A 19,039-nucleotide genomic window follows, 5' to 3' on the forward strand; every position below is an offset into this window, starting at 1 on the left:
GTGTTTGCGAGAAGTACTACACGGATCGAATACTTCGTTTTATTTCGTATTTCTATTTTTGTACTTTCTTTAAAATGAATCGTTATGCTTTTTACCCATTTATTTCTATTCCGTTCAAAACATTTTTGCATACACATTTGCTTTTTACACGTCGACATTTTCACCTGTGTGAGTGTATGACAGAGAAAGTGTGGGAGACAGAGGGAGGGAGGGAGGGGGAGAGAGAGAGAGAGAGAGAGAGAGAGAACACTGAACATTGAACTGAAAAATGCCATTAGTTGTACAGTTCTAGTGATATGGTGATACATATCAGAACAGAAATTGAAAACAATCAAACAAATTAAACAATATTGAACAGAAGGGAAAAGAGACTTGCAGTCAATAAACTAATCAGAGATAAGAAACACTTTGATACTTGGACACTGTATTGTCATCAGTTTAGAAGACTATGTGACATGGGGGGGATTTTTTTTCTCCAGTCATTCGACTCCAAAGTTTGAACAATACAAGGAAAACATGACGGGCGCAATAGCCGAGTGGTTAAAGCGTTGGACTGTCAATCTGAGGGTCCCGGGTTCGAATCACGGTGACGGCGCCTGGTGGGCAAAGGGTGGAGATTTTTACGATCTCCCAGGTCAACATATGTGCAGACCTGCTAGTGCCTGAACCCCCTTCGTGTGTATATGCAAGCAGAAGATCAAATACGCACGTTAAAGATCCTGTAATCCATGTCAGCGTTCGGTGGGTTATGGAAATAAGAACATACTCAGCATGCACACCCCCGAAAACGGAGTATGGCTGCCTACATGGCGGGGTAAAAACGGTTATACACGTAGAAGCCCACTCGTGTGCATACGAGTGAACGCAGAAGAAGAAGACAAGGAAAACAGAATACGTATTTTCACATGGCAGATTTTTTTTTTAGCATGTTATAGAGGCACACACACCATACAAATATCTACACCAAAGTACTGACCTTCCATATGTCATCGTTTTCTAAGATACTTTTTCTCTCACAAGGCCAGAAAGTATTCATAGTTGATTACTATTTGGAGCTATCATTAGCTTTTTCGGTTGTTTTTTTTTCCATCAGAATGTTGAACAGATCATTCCTTGTGTGTAAAGTTGTACAGAATATTGTATATTTTTTCCTTGCTTCATCGTATCCTTTGAAAAGGAAATGTTCTTTATCTTCTAGGTTTCCGCCATGCATTCAGTTGGACAGGGAGATGTTTGTGCTGCGTCTGTATCGAACCATATCTTGTTGGCACTTAGTCCTGGGGTGGGTTGGTTGAGCGAACTTAGCTGCGCTAAGTTTTGCTTATCGTTAAGAATGTTCCTAACTCCACGGTAAATTCCATATACTTTTGATTGATTGATTGATATGGATTCTTATACAGTGCCTATTCTCGGTCGGAGACCAAGCTCTAAGCGCTTTACAAATATGGGGTCATTTGCACAACACGCTGCCTACTTGGGTAGAGCCGACTGACGGCTGCCACTTGGCCCACATCATTTGTTTCCTGTGTCATTCAATCAGATTTCAGGCACGCACACATACACACTCAGACAGACACGTAACATTTTACGTGTATGACCATTTTCTTTTATTTACCCCACCTGTAGGCAGCCATAGTACGTTTTCAGGGGTGTGCATGTCGGGTATGTTCTTGTTTCCATAACCCACACAACGCTGACTTGGATTACAGGATCTTTAACGTGCGTATTTGATCTTCTGCAAGCGGATGCACACTAAGGGGATTCAGGCACTAGCGGGTCTGTACAATGTTGACCTGGGAGATCGTAAAAATCTCCACCCTTTACCCACCAGGCGCCATCACCGAGATTTGCTTCTAGGATAAAACCTAGGAACATTCTTAACTCTTAGCAAATTTAACGCTGCAAAGATCGTTTTATGCAGCCCGGCCCTGGTGTTCTTAATCTAAGCATAGCATGGCAGGCCGTTTTATGCCATTTATTTGCTGTGATCTGAATATACTTTGTTTGGAATGCTGACTTGAATGAATTGAACCAATCATAATTATCTATTGTTGCTTTCTATTTCTCCATGCCAGTTTTGCTTGTAACAGGAGGGAGAGAGAGGGGGGGGAGGGAGAGAGAGTTTCTGTATCTCTCTCTCTTGAGTGTTCAGAATTCTCTCTCTTTCTCTCTCTCTCTCTCTCTGTATGTGTGTGTTTGTATGTGTGTGTGAGAGAGAGAGAGAAAGACACAGAGAGAGAGAGGGAGAAAGAGAGAGAGACCATGTCAGTATTACGTGCGTATTTCTGGGCTGGTGTGTATGAGTGCGTGTGTGCGTTTACCTGTGAGTCCGCATGTATGTGGGGGCATTAAAATGGGGGGGGGGGGGGGGGAGAAGAAAGAGAAACACACTACATGACATCCAGACTGTGCGGCATTTTGTGACCGGCCACTAAAGAGAGCAAAGAAATAATGTGGCAGAGCTCGCCTGCTGGCATCTACTGCAGGACTACACGTGTGATGGAGGTGGGTGCCAAGAGGGTAACACCTCGGGGAAATATTGCTCTGATAACACCCCGTGACTATCTCATTTACCGCGCGCCTCCTTCCTCTCTCTCTCTCTCTCTCTCTCTCTCTGTGCCACACACACACACACACACACACACACTCACTCACTCACTCACACACAGAGCACACCCTTCCCCACGAGTTCCAGCTCCACACCCGGTGCAGAAAATTTTAAGTTACCCCTCACATTTTCACCCTTGGTGACATAAATCTTGCATGCACTTACGTTAACAGTAACGCCGGTGCTCATTGGGTTTATCCTCCCCCCTGTTGTTTTTCTCTCCCACCCCCACCCCCTCAAACCCCCGCCCACCCAACACCCTAATCCCCAACTAAAAATAAAAGTTGGCAATACAACAAAGTAAAACTGACAGAGCGATTAGTTATGAACAAGTCTCAAAAAACGACCTCTGCTCTTGATCCATGCAGTTTTTACCGTCATGATTAATTTTTGTGAGTAGATAACGTCAAACCGTTTTCCCTCCACCACCTCTGTCTCATTTTTCTCAGTCAGTCCAAGGTAATCCTAGATTTACACCCCGGGGGAATAAAACTGAGCGGATTACTACCCCATGCCCCCGGCCCCCCCCCCTCCCGTCCCCCTCCGTGCTAGCAGCCTGGCACTGGCGCGTGCGGAGAAGCGCGTGCTGGCTATCTTCACTTTCCATGCGTCGCCTGATACGGGGGACGCTTTGGACTGCAGCGTTATCGGCCTTATTTCCTCCTCCCTGTCGGCAGCGGGCATGCGCACTGGCTGTGCAACAAAGCAGTCTGGACTGGCCACTTGAGGTAGGAAGTGTTTTTAAATGATGCAGGTGTGTGTGTGTGTGTGTGTGTGTGTGTGTGTGTGTGTGTGTGTGTGTGTGTGTGTGTGTGTGTGTGTGAACAAACAAGTAGTTGCCTACTCGTCTGCCTGCGTGTCTATTTGTCTATCTGTCTGTCTGTCTGTTTGTCACGACAACAGACATTATTCCGAGCAAAATATGAATGCCCAAGTTTATCATACATGTCTCGAGTCATTTACGCGCGTCTCCGTCCACTCTCTCTCTCTCTCTCTCTCTCTCTCTCTCTCCCCTCTCTCTCTCTCCACTGTATGCACACACACGCACACGCACGCGCACATACACACTCGCACATACATACTGACTGAAACCATTTATTGTCAGATTAACTTTTTGTTGTACTGACAGATTAGCACTGAATCATTTGAATTAATATTAAGTGATCAACACAAAGAAAATCAAATTTGAAAAAAACAACAACCTATGATATGAATACAATGACAAAAAGCAACACATTTAACAAATTGATTTACCAAATATCAATAACATCAATATCTTTAAAAAATGTTTTAACACAAACACATACTCACAGACGTGTATCCCCCACCACACCTTACATACATCCATGCTTGCAGATGTACACCCATTCAGATTCCCCCACCTCATCCCCCTCCCCCAAGTATTTTGATCTCTTTCCCCCACTCCAAAGACATGCAAATATTCACACCCACGTGCACATGCTCTCTGTCTGTCTGTCTCTCTCTCTCACACACTCACACACGCGCGCGCGCACACACACACACACACGCGCACACATTTTCTCTCTCTCTATCTCTTTCTCTCTCTCAACTACACCCCCTCGCCCCCTCCCCCACACACTTGCAATGACGTACATAAAAAGAAAGAAATAAAAATACGCACGCGAATATACACACACGCACCTACACACACATACACCTACACACGCGCGCGCGCGCACAGTGCAGTGCAAGATGCAAAGTGAACATTGATAAATTGTGACTGATTTCATCTCTGCTTGGTTATCTCGGTAGACGTTGGTTTTTTTTTTTGTTGATTTTTTTTATTATTTTTTTATAAGACTGGAGAAAGGGGAGGAGGATGAGAAGGAGAAGGAGTTGAGATTCGCTCAGCATACCTCCAAAGCGAAGGGAAGTTAATCAGCAGGAACTGGACTAAGAAGTGAGAAATGTTATCAGTGCTGGAGGGGTGTGGGCTACTAGTATCAGCAGATCTGAGACCAGGAAATCCTCACTGACAGATAAGTCACGTGGATTTCATCCTGCTGTTCAACCCATGTTCCTTTTGTCGTGAAATGGTGTGGGCTTGTGCACACACTGTGTGTGTGTGTGTGTGTGTGTGTGTGTGTGTGTGTGTGTGAGAGAGAGAGAGAGAGAGTGAGTGAGTGAGTGAGTGTGTGTGTGTGTGTGTGTGTGTGTTGTATTCTTTAAGCAAATATGGTGTAGCGTATGGTATAGTTCTTACACGTTTTAAAGCCTCCTTGAAACTGACTGAATAGCAATTTAGCGAATTTCCGCATCGCTATAAACGATATGAAAAACAGAAATGCATAGGTGAAAACAGAAGAACGTGTCCTTTATGTGACGAAACGGACGATGTGTTTAGTTTCAACTGCATCGTTTACTCTCAGTTGAAACATAGGTACTTCTTTGTTCAATGGTGACAGCCTGTTTGAGAACGATGACATTTCGTTGCCAGAAATGAAGGTTGGTACATGCATTTATTACTCACAAAGAAGAAGAGAAAAATAAATTGAAAAGCAAGGTCCGAAATGCAATACATTTATTATTCACTAAGAAAAAGAAGAGAAGAATAACTGTAAAGCAAGGTCCGAAATGCAATACATTTATTACTCACTGAGAAAAAGAAGAGAATAATAATTGTAAAGCAATGTCAGAAATGCAATACATTTATTACTCACTAAGAAAAGGAAGAGAAGAATAATTGTAAAACAAGGTCCCAAATGCAATACATTTATTATTCACTAAGAAAAGGAAGAGAAGAATAATTGTAAAACAAGGTCCAAAATGCAATACATTTATTATTCGCTAAGAAAAAGAAGAGAATAATAATTATTGTAAAACAAGGTCCCAAATGCAAAGTTTGATGGGAGGAAATACCTAAGAAAATGACAAACATTAACTGAGAACACTTTTTCCTGTACGCTCGAAGCATGTTTGTAACTTACATGATTTAATTCATCTCTCCATCTCTCTCTCTCTCCCTCTCTCTCTCTCCCCTCTCTCTCTCTCTCTCTTCCTCTCTCTCTCCCTCTCTCTGTGATTCTCCAAGGACAGAAAGGAAGAGTAGGCAACTCCTAAAATCTTTATCCTTGAGTTTCAGTTTCAGTCAGTAGCTCAAGGAGGCGTCACTGCGTTCGGAGAAATCCATAAACGCTACACCACATCCGCTGCCAAGCAGATGCCTGACCAGCAGCATAACCCAACGCGCTTAGTCAGGCCTTGAGAAAAAAAAATACTTATTTCTTTTATTTTATTACACACACACACACACACACACACACACACACACACACACACACACAACATATATATATATATATATATATATCCTTGAGTGATGAAGTCTTTTAATCTCTCTCTCTTGATATCCCCCAGCATGGCATCAGTTGAGTCTCGCCCGACACAATAACGCCCGAAGTACTTCAGGTACACCCCGAAACGATATTTTTTCAGGTACCCTACGCCTACAACCCACATATCACACATCCCATGCTTGGTGGTGGGAGCGGGGGAAGGGGGAGGGGGGGAAGAGTTGCGAGCCTGACGTATTTTGTGGGGTACCACTTGTCCCTTTCGCCACCCGACGTCTCCAACACAACGGCCTCCCTTCATTAGGTTATTGCTGTTTTAACGCCTCGAGACGACAGTAACCCGCGGGCACGGCGGCGCTCCTTGTTCCTGTTTATTGGAATTCTAGCGTCTCTCTAGCAAGGTGGTGATTAATGGGGGGGATGGTTTTACCTGGCCCAGGGGACATAAACAGGTGCCTGACGGAATGGCCTACCCCCGGAGTCTTGTCAGTGTGGGTTAGGGCTTTATCTGGTGCTGCTATTTAAGCCACCGTCATCAACGCCCTCGCTTCTCCACGTCCTTAGTTAAGCTTATATTCGTGCTTTCAAAAACAAACAAAAAGTTCGACGTGGTGTATTTGGGAGAGAGACACTTGACACTCGTGAAAGAAAGAAAGAAAGAGAGAAACAAACACACACACAAACAGACAGACAGACAGGCAGTATCAGTGGCAACTATGTCATGGGGACAGACACATACACGGACAGAAGCACACAAGATCATCTGCAGTCGTAATGTCGTCAGTCTCATTACAACATCCTATCAGAAAACCCTACGGTATTGCGATCACGAGGCTGATAACAACATACATACAGACAATGACAGAAACACTGACAGGGAGACAGACAGACAATCTGTCTCAGTCATGTCATTAATCAAACGTGCAGCCAGAATGTCCCAGGAACCACGTGAAAACGGTGAGCAGATACAACAAGTATCATCTAGCATCGTTCCTTTATAGCGCAGCCCACCAATGTAAACCCAATACGTACTGAACACACTATCCATACCGATCCCGTAAAACCTGATGGAAAAAGAAAAAGAAAATAATTGGAAAAGAAAAAATATAGCCCGAAGTACAGTCACGTGTACGCACATAAACCAGGACATACCTCTAACGCTGACCATTCCATCAATTTTTCACTGGTGGATCAAAGATAGATAGCCGGGACACAATTATAATTATACATAATACACAATATATATATATATATATATATATATATATATATATATATATATAACTGGCACACAACCAAAAACTATCATCAGGCAACTCACACGTCCTACGCACAAAACAACAGTGATAACGCCTAATCACCAACCCCAGAAGAAGACAAATAAAATATCCAAGGCTTTCTAAAACATACAACAGGTGAACGGACCAGCGAGGCAGAAAAATAAGGAAGGGGGAGACGACAGGGAAAAAAAGGGAATCCTCCAGGAAACGAACAGAAGCTAAGGAAAAAGAGGAAATTTCCAATACAAGAATTTCCCCGTAAGATTGGGACACTACTCAGTGGAAAGAGCCCCCCGGCATCACCACTAGAGGAGGGATCAACAGGTATAGGAAGACAGATAGACAAACAGACAGACAGGCAGTAACAGTGGCAGCCATTTCATGGGGCACTACACGTCTGGCAACGGGACGGCGTGGAACGTGACCAAGCGGACAACCAGCAAGACAGACAGGCGAACAGACAGACACGCAGAGAGGCAGGCAGGCAGGCAGACTGACAGACAGTACACTGGTAGTACCAAGGCCAAGAAGCACTAAACGTCCCGACAGAGGGCACTTTGGGAAAGCCGACAAGACGCGAGAGCGGACAACAAAGACAGGCACGTTCAGATTGACAAACAGACAAGCAGACAGACAGACAAGGAGACAGACAGACATACAAGCGGAAAGACAGATATACAAGCAGACATACATAAAAGTAGACAGACAAACACACAAGCAGACAGACAGGCATGCAAGCAGACAAGCAGACAGACAGACATACAAGCAGACAGACAGACAAGCAAACAGACCGACAAGCAGACAGAAAGACAGACATAAAAGCAGAAAGACAGGCAGGCAGACAGACAGACAAAAAAGCAGACACACAAGTAGACACACAGACAAGCAGACAGATTGACAAACAGACTGAAAGACTGAAAGACAGACAGACAGACAGACAGACAGACAAGCACCGTAGCGGCCATGTCGTGTGGCCCCACACGTCCAACAAGTAGACAGACAGACAGACAGACAAGCAGAGAGACAGACAGGGTATATTACCTGTAGCGGCTATGTCGTGTGGCCCCACACGTCCAACAAGCAGACAGACAGACAGACAGACAAGCAGACAGACAGACAGACAAGCAGACAGACAGACAGGGTATATTACCTGTAGCGTCCATGTCGTGTGGCCCCACACGTTCAACAAGCAGACAGACAGACAGACAAGCAGACAGACAGACAGACAGACAGACAGGGTATATTACCTGTAGCGTCCATGTCGTGTGGCCCCACACGTCCAACAAGCAGACAGACAGACAAGCAGACAGACAGACAGGGTATATTACCTGTAGCGTCCATGTCGTGTGGCCCCACACGTCCAACAAGCAGACAGACAGACAGACAAGCAGACAGACAGACAGGGTATATTACCTGTAGCGTCCATATCGTGTGGCCCCACCCGTCCAACAAGCAGACAGACAGACAGACAAGCAGACAGACAGACAGGGTATATTACCTGTAGCGTCCATGTCGTGTGGCCCCACCCGTCCAACAAGCAGACAGACAGACAGACACACAGACAGACAGACAGGGTATATTACCTGTAGCGTCCATGTCGTGTGGCCCCACACGTCCAACAAGCAGACAGACAGACAGACAAGCAGACAGACAGACAGGGTATATTACCTGTAGCGTCCATATCGTGTGCCCCACCCGTCCAACAAGCAGACAGACAAGCAGACACACAGACAGGGTATATTACCTGTAGCGGCTATGTCGTGTGGCCCCACACGTCCAACAAGCAGACAGACAGACAGACAAGCAGACAGACAGACACACAGACAGGGTATATCACCTGTAGCGGTCATGTCGTGTGGCCCCACACGTCCAACAAGCAGACAGACAGACAGACAAGCAGACACACAGACAGGGTATGTTACCTGTAGCGTCCATGTCATGTGGCCCCACACGTTCAACAAGCAGACAGACAGACAGACAAGCAGACAGACAGACAGACAAGCAGACAGACAGACAGGGTACATTACCTGTAGCGGCCATGTCGTGTGGCCCCACCCGGCCAGCCAGCAGGCCCCTGGGGTGGTGAGAGGAAGTGATGACGGCGAACAGACGGCCCTCACGGAAATACTGCACGTAGACTGGCGGGATCTTGGTCCACACGCCGCACAGCTACACACCACGACAAAACAGTGAACACAGGTCAGAGTCACACTGTTTTGAGGGATATAGATAAGAAATGGATAGGTCTTTTTTTTCTTTTCTTTAAAAAAAAAATATATACAGCTCGTCTTCGCCCTGAAGAGGGATTAAAGAAAAGAAGCAAATTCTAAACCAAAGGGTGGGGGGAAAAGTGAACACGATGAACACATATTGGTGCAGAGTCCATCCGCCCTGTTGTGTCCATATCAACAGACGTTTCCATACAACAAGATATCATTACTTGTAACTTGGTGGTACCCCGGAGTTCCCAGAGCAGATATCGCCTTGTGTCTATCAGCAAGGTCATCAACAGATTGTTATGTTGTTTTGTTTTTATCATAGTTAATTACACCGGCTGTGTACAGTGACTGTAATGTATGTGGTATGTATCAGTGCGGTTGAAGATAATTATGATACACCTTTCTGTCTGTCGGTCTCTCATTCATAAACACGCTCGCGAACGCGCAGAAAAGGAAGAGGAAGGAGATACAGAGAGCGGAGAGAGAGAGAGGTGGGATGACACAGTGAAAAAGGAAGGAAGGAACGAAAGAAGGAAGGAAGGAGGGAAAAGAAATAAACAGAAAGAAGAGTCAGAAGTGGGGAAAGAAATACGCAGAAAGACGGACAGGAGCCAGTTGCATTGCTCGGACAGAAGAGCCTAGTATGGTCGTAACCCGCTACTAACTGTGTGTAGGTAGTATGGAACTGACCAATGGCGTAGTTCGGTCAACGTAGGCATTTAGTCAAGTGTGACTGTCAAACAGTTAGAACCAAGCAATGCAACTGGCTCCGGGAGAGGGGGGGAGGGATGAATAACAGGAAAAACAGTTTTTAAAATGACAAGAGGAGAAAAGAAAGTATGAACACATCATCAGGACGCACAACAAGACCAATGAAAGAAGAATGAAAAGGAGAAGGAAGGAAAGAAAGAAGATGAAAACAGGGGGAGGTAAAAACGAACAGCACGTAAGGAACAACCAATGAAGTAGATGGAAAGATGAGGAGGAAGCAAACACGATTTCCTGGAAATCATCGAAAAATAAGACAGGGCAAAAACGAAAATAAAAACAAACAAACAAAAAAACCCATTAGCACCAGAAGTGGTAGCTGCAGAAACAGCAGCAATGTTACTGGTGGTTATGGTATCTATGACAACGGGCCTCGTGGAAGAAACAGCAGCAGCAGCAACAATGGCTGTGATTGTAGCTTGGCGGGGTAAAAATTCAGTATTCAAGTACTTTACTGCCCAATAAATATAAAACCACTGTATGAAAAAGAAAATTTTCTTACACATCATTTGCATGACAACATGAGAAATAATTATAATCTTGATAATAACAATACTACTACTAATTATGGTGATAATAATAATGATAACAATAATAATGAATATTAACAGTAGAAGCACAGTTAGCAGAAACAGCAGCAGTAGCAGTATTTTACATCAATGTGGAAAATGTCCTTTACTCACCCTTTTGTCTTTCTTTCGGCGTTTCCGAATGGGGGTGTCCAGCAGAACATAGCCATTGGCATCAGTGATCTGAAGGAGGCGGGGTCTATCCAGTCTGAAAACAGGGGGTTTGTGGGGGGCGGGGGGCGTTTTTCTTTCCCCATTTCTGATTCTTCTTTCTGCTTATTTCTATTATATTCAGGTGGTGCTAGTGTTGTTGTTGTTGTTGGTGTTGTTGTTATTTTTAGCTTCCAAGGTCTGTCTCCATTAATTTCTCGGTATGGATGCAGATGAAGTTAAAGTGGAAGAACATGAGATGGAGTCACCGTTGAGTTTGTGATTCCCAAACTTGAGGAATGGTTACTGATGTGTTCTTGTGACGTGCTTAAGACATTGGGTCAACCGGCCATCAGTTGGCTGGTTCTTCTGTTGTTGTTTATTCTGTTGTTGTTTTTCTGGGTTGGTGACAGGGTGCAGGAGGTTCGATCCTCTTTTACACTTGTACTAACACTGTGGCATTTGCTTCCTGTCTGATACAGAATTCAATACAATGTCTGTGTCTTTATTTGTCTGTTTTTATGTTGGGCACGTGCTGCTGCCCAAATGCAAATCTCTGTACCTAAGCATAGACAATACAGTTTGTGTATACGTGTATTCGTGTTTGTCTGTCTCCCTCTGTTACTCTCACTGGTATGTTAACAGAACATTTCGTCCTATTTCTCTTTTGTCCTATTGACCTACTTCCTTCCGCTTCCCTTCTCTCTCTCTCAAAAACACACACATACACGCACGCAAACGCACACTAGGAACACAAAGCTATAAATCATTAATATTTTATAAACGAATAATTCAAGTAAACCATAAAATCATTAATAAATACACTCGAAATTTAAAAAAATGGTAAAAAAAATATACAGCAATAATAATGTAGTGAACTCAAATTGATCATAGATCGACATGTTACAGTCGACCCATCAATTCAGCCACAATGTAACCAGTCAGTTTATCAACCAGTCAAATAATCAGTAAATGCTCGACACCGTGCAGCCGTCCTACCTGAAACACCGGGTTGCAGAACTTAACTTTTCGTCGTGGCAAATAAATTGATAAACGAATGAAGTGAAAGAAAGAAAGAAAAAACGAATGAAAGAAACTAACAAAAAAAAAAAGAAAAAAAAAAGAATAGACAGACAGATAGATAAATAGATAGATACATAGATGAATGAGTGAATGAATGAGTGAGTGAGTGAGTGAATGAATGAATGAAAAAAATGAATGAATGAAGGAAGGAAGGAAGGAACGAACGAAGAAATGAATGAACAAATAACCAATTAAAGAACCATTTTGGAAGAAAACAAGTCAGATGACAATGACCTGGAATTATCCGTCAAACAATCAATCACACCAACTCAAAGCAAGAGCGGGCTGGCCTACCTTACAACACTTGTCAGCCAACCAACCAACCAACCACCCAACCAACCAACAAGCCAGCGAAACTTCCTCTCACTGATTCAAGTCACTGACGTCCATCCAAAGAAAGCCCAACACAACACCAGCTCACCTGGAGTACCTGACGGCGTAGCGCAGCTCCTCCCCGGAAGCCGTGATGTGGATGACTGCCACCGACCTGGTCCTTACCTGTCGGCCTCTCACCTGTCGGCCCACCAGCAGTCCCCGGAACTCTGCAACCGTCAGCATCCTTTTTTTTCTGGGTGTTCCTGTATTGGTTACCTGTGTTTCCTGTGACTGTCCGTCTGTGTGTGTGTGTGTGTGTGTGTGTAACTGAAACCTGATTGAATGAAACAGGAAACGAATGACGAGCGGTCCAAACGGCAGCTTGCTGTCATTTGGCTTTAAACAGGTAGGTAGGCGGCCTGCTGTGCAAATGACTCTCGTGTCTGTAAAGCGCTTAGAGCTTGGTCTCCGACGGAGGACAGGTGTTCTGTAAGTACTCATTATCATCATCATCATTATCGTCATCATCATCATTATCATCATTATCATCGTGACAGGTGCTGCCTGTCTGTGTCTGCCCCTGTGTCCATGTTTTTGTCACGTCCTTGCTTTGTCCGAGCTATTCATTCTGGGAATAAATATTCTTTCTATTCTGGCAACAGTGCAATTATGAAGAAGAGGGGTGTGTCAAATATTGAACATTCATTCTTGAAAAAAAAATCAGAAGAAAAACATGTCAAAGTGAGAATATCAGTCATTTTATCTGAAGGAAAAAACTCACTGAGGCTGTTACACTGTATACCAATGTCCAACTTCCAAGTCCAATACATGAAATAAAAAATATATTTAAAAAAACCTGCACACGTGAACTTCGTAGCATTTCACATTTCGTGAATTTTCTATGCAGATAAAAACCATGAAAAAATTGCATCATGATGGTGTTTTCTTCGTTTTTGACCAAATTCTAAAAGTTTTTTTTTCTCTTTAAGATCTGTATCACAAACATTTCTTTTTCCAAAAGGCCATAAAGGTTCTTGGAACAGGATCTTCTTTTTCTTCTTCTCCGTTTGTGGGCTGCAACTCCCACGTTAACTCGAATGTTCACGAGTGGGATTTTACGTGTATGACCGTTTTTACCGCGCCATGTACGCAGCCATACTCCGTTTTCGGGTGTGTGCATGCTGGGTATGTTCTTGTTTCCATAACCCACCGAATACTGACGTGGATTACATGATCTTTTACGTGCGTATTTGATATTCTGCTTGCTGTATACACACGGAGGTTCAGGCACAAGCAGGTCTGCACATATGTTGACCCGGGAGATCGGAAAAAGCTCCACCCTTTACCCACCAGGCGCAGTTACCGATATTCGATCCCCGGACCCTCAGATTAAAGTCCAACACTTTAAAACCATTCGGCTATTGCGCCCGTCGGAACAGGGTCTGTTTCTCAGCTCACTTGCTTGACTGCACCCGTGCCTGTTTTTGTCCGTGTATTTCGCTGGCTATTTTTTTTTTTTATCTCTTTATCATTCAATATTTGTTGGATTTAATAACAATAATGTAACTATGATAATGACTGCACCTTTTTTCATGATTAACTTGAACAATGATAATAATGAATACAGTGATGATGGTGATGACGATGATGATGATGGTGACGAGGAAGAAGAGAAGGGGAGGACAACTGTGTCAGCTCCCCCCCCCCCCCTGAAAGGGGAGACAATACTTACCATTCACTTTGTGCTGCTGTTGAAGCTGGTCATCGCTGTAGATGCCCGTCACCTGTCCGCTGGGGCGGAAAGAGAAGTTGCTTTCGAAGTCCTTGTCTGAAAACCGTTCAAACACAGCACCGTGTTTACTGTCATTATCATTATAGATACACTGTATACATGTGTTGATTTTTATTCATGTGCAGAGGTATATTATCATAATCATCATGTATCATTGTACATGTTTCGAGTGAGGCGCTAAGAGCCCAATATGTGGGGAGTTTGCGCCATTTAAATACTATGTCGTATTATTATTCTTATTATTCAATCTCTGTCACTCACTGCCTCTCTCTGGCTCTGTCTGTCTGTCTGTTTGTCTCTTTCGCCAGTTTATCCTGGGCGTATCCTTGGGTAGGAAAGGTGAGGGATGGGTGTGAGAGAGACAGATGGGGGTGGGGTTGGGGGTATTAAACTGGACGTGCAAAACGAAGACAGAGACATACAGCATGACAGAGTGAGACACAGACAGATAAAGACAGACGCATACATAAACTAAACGGCGGATCATCAGAATATCCGTGCCACACAAAAATTTAGTTACGACGACAGTAATTCAGCGAGCAAACACCTGAGTTTATATAAACACACAAACAGCATCTAGCCTCGTCAGTGCTCAGCAATCCACCATGAAGCCTACAAATCAAAAGATACACGAGTTGGGGAGAAATGTGTGTGAAAGAGAGAGGCTGTAAAGTGGCCCGGTCTCTGGAGGTTCCACGATACCTCGTATAAAATGGGACGACTAATGGGCTTCTCCTGCCGCTTATCTGAAGGCAAAACACCAGTTGTTTCTTCTTCTGCTCGTTTCTCTTCTTCGTTTTCCTTCTTCCTCCTACTCATAGTTTTGCTTCTTCTTCTTCTTCTGTTTTACCTGTTCTTGCTACCATTAGCCATTCGTGTAAGGTCCCATCTTTGACTCAGAGTTATGATTTTTGTTTCTGTTATGAGTTGCACAGCCGCGCGTTTAAGTTCCCATCTTTGACTTAGAGTTATGATTTATTTGTTTCTGTTATGAGTTGCCTTTCAAAACAAGATCAGTTCCCGATTACGTCAGTTGTGAGCATATTATGGCAAGAGGACTGACTCTTCACCATTTCGTTCTTGGGTTAAAAAAAAAAACGTGAGGGGAGCGGGGGGGTGGGGGGGTATTTGAGAACCAGTAAAGCATGGGTTTAACTCTCTGCATACGAACGGCGAAAGAGACGACGTTAACAGCGTTTCACCCCAATTACCATCATCAAAATATTGCAAGAGGAAGGCTCTTATACTGAAGAGGTGAATATTGACAAAGAATACCACAATTCTGACGACGGAAGCTAAAGGTTGGGTCATTCAGACACCCACTGGACATCCGAGGGGTCTGTGTAGAGGAGAAGAGAGGACTGGCCGTACTGAGTGAGTTAAAACCAAGAATCCAAGTAGACACCCAATGTCATTCAACGTATTTAGAATAGAAAGGAAAAACATCTAAGCAAACATCTTATGTCATTCACTATATATATAATCCTGTCGCGGCCATAAAAGCGCCATGTTTGGTGTGATTCTGATCAACATACTTTCTCAGCAAGCCCTTGGATTTAAAATTTGTGTTTTCAATCATCAGACAATCACAATAAGTCCAGTTGTACAACGTTCGTTGTTGTTTGTTGTTGCTGTAGCTTTAACAACCAGCCCTTCTGATTCATAATTTATGTCATTCAAACATCAAACTACCATAAAACGACACGGTTTTGTATGTTTGTTGTTGTTCAGTGTTTCTGCTTTAGCTTTGTATGTTTGTTGTTGTTCAGTATACTGCTTTAGCTTTGTATGTTTGTTGTTGTTAAGTGTTTCTGCTTTAGCTTTGTATGTTTGTTGTTGTTCAGTGTACTGCTTTAGCTTTGTATGTTTGTTGTTGTTCAGTGTACTGCTTTAGCTTTGTGCGTTTGTTGTTGTTCAGTGTTTCTGCTTTAGCTTTGTATGTTTGTTGTTGTTCAGTGTACAGTGTACTGCTTTAGCTTTGTACGTTTGTTGTTGTTCAGTGTTTCTGCTTTAGCTTTGTACGTTTGTTGTTGTTCAGTATACTGCTTTAGCTTTGTATGTTTGTTGTTGTTCAGTGTACTGCTTTAGCTTTGTATGTTTGTTGTTGTTCAGTATACTGCTTTAGCTTTGTATGTTTGTTGTTGTTCAGTGTACTGCTTTAGCTTTGTATGTTTGTTGTTGTTCAGTGTACTGCTTTAGCTTTGTATGTTTGTTGTTGTTCAGTGTACTGCTTTAGCTTTGTATGTTTGTTGTTGTTCAGTGTTTCTGCTTTAGCTTTGTATGTTTGTTGTTGTTCAGTGTACTGCTTTAGCTTTGTATGTTTGTTGTTCAGTGTACTGCTTTAGCTTTGTATGTTTGTTGTTGTTCAGTGTACTGCTTTAGCTTTGTACGTTTGTTGTTGTTCAGTGTTTCTGCTTTAGCTTTGTACGTTTGTTGTTGTTCAGTGTACTGCTTTAGCTTTGTATGTTTGTTGTTGTTCAGTGTACTGCTTTAGCTTTGTGCGTTTGTTGTTGTTCAGTGTTTCTGCTTTAGCTTTGTATGTTTGTTGTTGTTCAGTGTACTGCTTTAGCTTTGTATGTTTGTTGTTGTTCAGTGTACTGCTTTAGCTTTGTATGTTTGTTGTTGTTCAGTATACTGCTTTAGCTTTGTATGTTTGTTGTTGTTCAGTGTACTGCTTTAGCTTTGTATGTTTGTTGTTGTTCAGTGTTTCTGCTTTAGCTTTGTATGTTTGTTGTTGTTCAGTATACTGCTTTAGCTTTGTATGTTTGTTGTTGTTCAGTGTTTCTGCTTTAGCTTTGTATGTTTGTTGTTGTTCAGTGTTTCTGCTTTAGCTTTGTATGTTTGTTGTTGTTCAGTGTTTCTGCTTTAGCTTTGTATGTTTGTTGTTGTTCAGTATACTGCTTTAGCTTTGTATGTTTGTTGTTGTTCAGTGTACTGCTTTAGCTTTGTATGTTTGTTGTTGTTCAGTGTACTGCTTTAGCTTTGTATGTTTGTTGTTGTTCAGTGTACTGCTTTAGCTTTGTATGTTTGTTGTTCAGTGTACTGCTTTAGCTTTGTATGTTTGTTGTTGTTCAGTGTTTCTGCTTTAGCTTTGTATGTTTGTTGTTGTTCAGTGTACTGCTTTAGCTTTGTATGTTTGTTGTTGTTCAGTGTTTCTGCTCTAAAATCAATAACCCTGAGCGAACGCCATTTTCCTTCTTTTTTTTTTTTTTTTTTGTTTCCATCCAATCATAAAGAAGACGTCTCCGACACAAGCTATCAGCACGCTACTTCAGCCTCCCCGTTTCCCCGACAGGGTTCACGCGCACCTTGTTCTGTTAAAGTTTTGCCGCGCGTGATATATTATATCAGAGCCATATTCCCCGGGCCAATCTCCCGCTATCTGGGGCATACAACTCCCGGTTATCCGCCCTTCCCTGAGCTTTTCGCACCCTTCCAAGCCCCGGGTCTGCGCGGCGGACGAGGTTTGGGGTCGTGATTCCATTTAGCGATGCGAGGGCCGTGCTATCAGACAACGGGGTAAGAAAAGAAATGGGCCAGAAAGATGGAAGAGTTTTTGCACCTCGTGAACACACCGGTTTCGTCCGCGGCCTATTTTGCGGTGCGGCGTCGGGACGAGGGTTCCTTTCTTTCCCCTCGTTTGTTTTTTACCCCCCTGGGAAAAAAAACAACAACTGCTCCTTGACGTCGCCTCATAATAATTATTACCTCACATCTTTTATTCAGTTCACACGCATTTCTAAGTTATATGCACACACACACACACACACACACACACACACACACACACACAGAGAGAGAGAGAGAGAGAGAGAGAGAGAGAGAATGCGTGGGATTTAAAATAAAAGGAGGTGTGACGTAATATGAGGCGAACTCAAGCAGCAGTTCATGTGTGTGTGTGTGTGTGTGTGTGTGTGTGTGTGTGTGTGTGTGTGTGTGTTGAATTATGCAAGAAAACTACTATGCTGCATTTTGAAGCCAAGGTGGCCAAGAAAGACGTATTAGGCTGTTGAAGAGAGAATACAAGCGACATTGCATCACAATTTGGCACATTTGACCTTTTTTCCTTGAAAAAAACAACAACAACAACACACACACACACACACACACACACACACACACACAACAAACAAAAAACAGCAACAAAAACAAAAATCATTTTTTTCTAGCACAAGAAAGACAGGCAGAAAGAGGTTCTAAACAAATGATCTTAAGAATCATAAAGTGTAAATTCATCTCTGAACTTTTCTGCTGCACCCAGACGTATCTCGTGGCATTCCAGCGAACTTTCCCTCTTGAATCGGGTATCTGGGTACATGCCAGTGGTTATCTTCTTGCATTTCTAATTTCCTCTCACACCCGAGATGCCTGAGCCACTTCAGTACATCTTTCAGCCTACACGAAACGAGTAAACGAACTTTTCAAGAAAATATAAACCAGGTAAGGACACAGCCTCAAAGAAGTGTGTGTGTGTGTGTGTGTGTGTGTGTGTGTGTGTGTGTGTGTGTGTGAAGTTAAGTCAAGTCAAAATGATCTTTTTTGAGGGTAAAAGAATAAGCTTATACAGCTTTTTTTTCAGTTTACATCCTCACCTCTGAAAGTGTGTGTGTGTGTGTGTGTGTGTGTGTGTGTGTGTGTGTGTGTGTGTGTGTGTGTGTGTGCGTGCGTGTGTGTGTGTGTGTGTGTGTGTGTGTGTGTTTCGATTATCCCAAACTTGTCGGATGTAAAAACAGACGGGGTATTCCCAGTCCCCGACACCGGTTCAGGTAATCAGTCAGAAAATCTTACAAATTATGCCCCCTGCCTGGTTACCTTGCTCCACAGAGCCGGGGAGGATGATTTTCACGTTAATTATTTTTATCGTCAAACCAAGGAGGCTGGGCAGACAGCTGTGATACTGGGTGTTGGCCTTGTACCGTGGTCACAACTTCTTCCCCTGTT

The 19,039-nt window shown here is 43.3% G+C and overlaps 1 protein-coding gene across 2 annotated transcripts in view; it reads right to left on the reverse strand.

Annotated features, from left to right (window-relative positions):
- Window positions 1-19,039, reverse strand: part of LOC143287636 (chordin-like) — a 145,922-nt gene that overhangs the window by 42,668 nt on the left and 84,215 nt on the right. For both annotated transcript variants that reach the window (XM_076595757.1, XM_076595756.1), the window contains exons 4-7: window positions 14,039-14,134; window positions 12,413-12,533; window positions 10,873-10,966; window positions 9,230-9,371 (exon numbers count right to left, since the gene is read on the reverse strand). In XM_076595757.1, the coding sequence (XP_076451872.1) occupies window positions 9,230-9,371; window positions 10,873-10,966; window positions 12,413-12,533; window positions 14,039-14,134 (453 nt within the window). The remainder of the gene's footprint in view (window positions 1-9,229; window positions 9,372-10,872; window positions 10,967-12,412; window positions 12,534-14,038; window positions 14,135-19,039) is intronic.

The sequence above is a fragment of the Babylonia areolata genome, chromosome 11, assembly GCF_041734735.1.
Source record: "Babylonia areolata isolate BAREFJ2019XMU chromosome 11, ASM4173473v1, whole genome shotgun sequence".
NCBI lineage: Eukaryota > Metazoa > Mollusca > Gastropoda > Neogastropoda > Buccinidae > Babylonia > Babylonia areolata.